The sequence below is a fragment of the Argiope bruennichi genome, chromosome 8 (genome assembly GCF_947563725.1).
Source record: "Argiope bruennichi chromosome 8, qqArgBrue1.1, whole genome shotgun sequence".
Taxonomy (NCBI): Eukaryota; Metazoa; Arthropoda; class Arachnida; order Araneae; family Araneidae; genus Argiope; species Argiope bruennichi.
In genome coordinates, this window is record NC_079158.1 from 21,097,521 (window position 1) to 21,102,699 (window position 5,179).

The following is a 5,179-nucleotide window of genomic DNA, read 5'->3' on the forward strand; positions in this document are numbered from 1 at the left end:
TCTTCTCATCATTATTGAGCAGACAGATACAGTTATTTCTTATAAACTGTTCGATCTGCCGCCCTCGACAGTTTGTACTATCTGAACCCCACAAAGTGCTATGTCCATTGAAATCGCCACATAAAATAAAAGGCTTAGGAAGCTGGTCTACTAACTGGTCAAGATCTTGCTGACGTATGACATCGTGAGGTGGTAGATAAATACAACAGACTGTGACCAAAATTCGTGTCTGAACTTGCACAGCCACAGCCTGTAGAGAAGTTTGTAAAGTGAGAGGTGTGCTCGGATATGTATTAGAGGTGAAGATACACACCCCTCCCGAACTATGAGATTCAGTGTCTGCATCGTTCCGAGCACAATTATAACCGCGTAATTTAATTGGAATATTGGACTTCAAGAAGGTCTCTTGAAAACCAAAACAAACAGGATGAAACGTGTTCATAATGGTCTTAATGTCAAAAAGTTTGGACCGAAGACCGCGACAATTCCAGGAAATGAAGGTACCCATTAAGAATTCGAGATTGCAGGTAAGTTAATAGGCGCATGTGGTAGAGTTGCGGAAACCTCACAACTCATGTGAAAATCCTCATCCTCATCTGATGGATGGAGAGAAAGGCGATCTGGACTTTTGGGCATGCCACCAAATATGGACGACAAGTCCTTGTGGACTATACCCTGCGTCGCAAGTCCTAAAGCGACGGAATTTTTAGATGCCGACTTTTTCAATTTTAAAGGCAGTTCCTGTTTCGAAATACCGCGTTTTGCTAACTTTGACGTCAGCGAGTTTTGCAATTTTTTCTTCGATTTCTTTTGTGGTTTCTTGGGTCTGTCAAGTGTACTATTGCTAGAATGTTCAGAATCAGAATTCCTAATATTTTCAGGTGGTTTTGAATCAGTGTGAAATTTTACACAATTATTACACGAACAGTTTGCGCAAAAGGTGTTCTGAACAACAGAAGCATAACTTTTACCAGGAGTAGGAGTTTGTGCTTGAACTCTACGCCTGGCTTCGGGATATGAAAGACCTTCTTTGATTTTTATTGTTATTACTTGTTTTTCAAGCTTCCAGCTAGGACATGATCGAGAAAAGGAAGGGTGATCGCCTTTACAATTCACACACTTTTCCTGTGTGGAACATTCCTGGCTATCATGCCCTTTTTCTGCACAGTGGGCACATGTTAAAGACCCGCGGCAATTTACTTTAGAATGGCCAAATCGTTGGCACTGAAAGCATCTAAGTGGGTTCGGAATGTACGGCCTTACTGGGCGTCGTATATAACCTGCGTAAACAAATTCTGGTAGTTTGGGTGTCTGAAACGTTAAGATGTGATGTTTTGTTTCAAGGAGTTGTCCATTACGCCGTATAGTGATGCGGCGGACATCTATAACTCCTTGCGGTTTCATTTCTGATTTTATTATATCTATGGGGACATTTAAGAGTTCCCCGCAGGTAATGACACCTTTAGAGGTATGCAACGACTGGTGAGGACTTACAGTTATTGGTATATTTCCCAGTGCTTTTAATTTTTGAATCTGCTGGGCTTGCTTACGAGAATTCGCCTCAACAAGCAAGTCACCAGAGCACATTTTACGAATGGATTTAACATCGCCTACTGTTGCCGTTATAGCCTTTTGCACAATTAAGGGAGAGACAGTTTGAAAAGTTTCGTTATTTGCAGAAACTCGCTTTACAATGTAAAATGGATCAAAATGATTAGATATGTTGGAAGATATTGGAATGTTTCTATGCCCACTGAAGGGACTACGTTTGGAGGAGCCCATACGATATAGTAAGTGATTCGGGTCCGACGGCACCGCCCACCACGGATCCCAACAAGGGAAGGCAATTACCGGCTCTGGTTATTCCCAGCCTCGGCATCCACCCTAGTGTTAATCGGTACCTATACGCTGGGAGTTACCCCCGGGGACAGTGACCACCCTTAACGCCAAGCCCAAGGAGTAACCCCTTCGCTTGATCCCTAGCAACCTAGCCACTCAGGTGACTAGGTACCAGCCGATTGATGCACAGGGGACCACAGTGCACCGCCCGTCTTTCTAATGGGTCGCCACGCACGGCCAACACGTGGGGTTTTGGCTGTCCATGAGAAGCAAGAAGCAAACAGAGCGGCGACAGCTTCTCATGGAGAGCTCCCTCGCTTGCCGTCGAGGAAAGGAAAGACACAGCAGACAGCAGAAGGCGTAGAGGAGAGCGAACTGAAAGGGAGTAAAGATCCCTGGGTACCTCGGGATTGGGACACCCGTACTCACCTAAAGAAGGTGAGTCCCTGAGGGTGTGTGTGTGTGTGTTTACTTTATTTTTTTATATATATAAAGGCTAAAGTAATATCTTAGAAAAATCAACCCTACTTATTAGCCAACAATTCCCTTCTTTAGAAATATTTGTATTAATTGTCATTAAAGATTGTAGAGAAATAATAAACTTCAAATAAATGCAACTTTAAAAATAATCATTTTACTAGGCCTGCAAGTAGAACAAAACATAACCAATTAATGAAAAACAAATATTTCGAAATTTTATAAATAGTTTTTTAATTGCATTTTAATTAATTATTATAATAATTTAATGTATATATACGGTGTAGTTCACATATTTTATAATTATAAAAATTTGTATTTCTTATCAATTTATTAATTTATCAACTACGCTAAGTGGTATTTTATATCTATCTACTTGCGAACCCTCCTTCAGTCTTGCGATCCAAAATAGCTACTTAGTTAGAAATATGCAATTGATTTTCCCATGGAACTTGGGTATCGTAAATCTGAATTACCCAACAAGGAACATTCAAACTATCAATATTTTGAAGACGCACCTATACATACGATGCCGGAACGCCTATATTTCACATATAGAAACATATCTATATAAAATGGTACCCAGTGTAAATATCAAAACATCGTCCACTTATCCCTCTAAAATCTATAAATTTCTTCCCATCCACCGATGCTTTGGGCCAAAGAATTCTAAAATTGGAACTAAATTAAACCTAAAAATAATTTATGAAATATTTTTGAACTAATTATGACCTATCCTTCACTCATCGAATTAATTCTGTTAATTTCGTAATGTCAGCCAGCTTTAATTTATTTATTGCATTTGCATTTAATAATCTATGAAAATAAATAATCTATACTAATAATAAAGAAAAATTAGTGCATCTATATTTTTTTAATATGTAATTTAACCTCTAAACTACAAGTTTAGAGGCTCTTATTGTAAAGAAACGAAGAACAAAATACATCCTTTCTGCTACATTTAATATTGATTGACATATATAAAATGAAGCTAAACTGTCAGGAGTACCAAATATATTTTTGACGCCAAGTGGTGTACATAAATTCCAAAATTTTCAAATGGAGTTCAGGGCAGTTAATGGGTTGATTATCATAAACATCTAAGAATCTGAAGAATCAGAATAAACATGGAAGATAAAGCATTTTATCTCACTATTCTTACTGATTATTTATTCTTATTTTTTATATTCTTATTTATCTTCTTTTTTATATTCATTCTTCTTATTTATTATTTCTTTTTTTATATTTATCTCAATACTCTCTAATTCCAAGAATTTCTTAAAATTGTCATTTAAATCACTTTGTTTAACATTAGGTTTACCAAGGAGTCGTTTTGACCTCTCTGAGAACTCTTCGTTAATTTTCTTCAAGTCAAGTTTCTTCGTTAACTTTCAATTATTGCCGAATTTTATAAGAATATTTAATTAATTTTTACTTACATTTATCAGACATATAATCACAAATCCTTTTTTTTCCTTCTTTTTTTTAGTTTTAGAGGAATGTATACAGTATACCACTTTTACCGAAAGGGGTCATTTTGACCCTTTGAATAAATATTGTTGAGAACACATACATTTCTATTTAAATATGTAACGGCTTGATAAGGACGCACATATAGGTATAAATATAGAAATAAGTTTGTGTTAATACATAAGTGTAACACAAAGGTGTGTATAGAAGAAGCAAGAAGACGAAGCCAAAAGTCAGTCAGATAGAAGCTGTTATAGGTTGTTAGTAAGAAGACGTGTGAGTCGGTGTTTTGGTGAAGATGATGGTAGAAGAATAGATGGTCTTGAAGACCTAGATTAGAAAATAAGCACAGATTAACTGCCTTCTCATCACACCATACCTCAACAAATATATTGAAAATATAAAAGTTTTTTCTACTTTAACTTCATAATAGATAGGTAAATTGATATTTTTTCTAATTAAATACCGAAAGGGGTCATTTTGACCCCTTTGGTAGAAATAGGTATATGCCAACTCATGGTAAACCTAGTGTTAATTAACAATGCACAGAATTATTGAGACCGATACTTTGACATTACTATTTGCTGGAAATCTGAAAGCGTTATTCTGCCAAAATAAATTAGAATTATTTGCATATATTGAAATCGTAATATTGCATATAAAATATCACAACATACGTCAGTTTCATTGGTATGTTAAATGAATTTAGATGGAGTAGTCAGTTTTTCTTTTTATAGCTAAAACTTTTAATAATTTTCTGTTCATGTTGTTCTTTTCGTTATTTGCTAAAGAAGCTATTACGCATATAAACCTTTATGAATCATTTGTCCAGTCTTTACACTCCTTTGTCCAGTTTGACTGTCATTCTGCAAAGATGCTCGTTTCCACTTTCTTTTTTTTTCCTCTCTCTCTCTCTCTCTCTCTTTTTTTTTTTTTTTTTTTGAATAATAATTATTACAAAAACCATATAATGTCAAAAATTTTCGAAATAATTTTTCAGGAATTATAACAAACCTGTTTCTGAGATTTCTAAGCGCTTAAAGGAATCCTTAGATTCACATATGTAGAATAAAGCATCTCATTATGCAACTCATTTTCTTTTCTTTTCATTACTTTTACTTTCTTTCTCATTATATTTCGGAGTGTAATCCATTATACAAGAAATAATAATTTATTTTTCTTTAGTAATAAACCTGTCCGAGATAATGAAATGCGGCGTGGAACCGCACTCTAATAACATTCACTTCAACCGGAAATGTTTTTATTATCTCTTTCTTACTTAATGAACAGATTCATTTTCATTTTTTCAGCATGTTGTTGTGTCTACATCTTCACGATGACCATCTGCGAATTCATGAACACCTCCCGACTTCGTTCTGAATAAACAACTATA

At 35.5% G+C, this 5,179-nt stretch overlaps 1 protein-coding gene across 1 annotated transcript; it reads right to left on the minus strand.

Moving 5' to 3' along the window:
* Positions 1-507: 507 nt before the first annotated feature.
* LOC129980592 (uncharacterized) lies at positions 508-1,587 on the minus strand. Its single transcript, XM_056090972.1, has one exon. It carries the CDS (start codon positions 1,585-1,587, stop codon positions 508-510), a length of 1,080 nt encoding a protein of 359 aa, XP_055946947.1.
* Positions 1,588-5,179: the final 3,592 nt, after the last annotated feature.

Bases quoted from the DNA above. Each gene is read 5' to 3' on its own strand.
- LOC129980592 (XM_056090972.1), bottom strand. From the start codon at position 1,587: ATGTGCTCTGGTGACTTGCTTGTTGAGGCGAATTCTCGTAAGCAAGCC.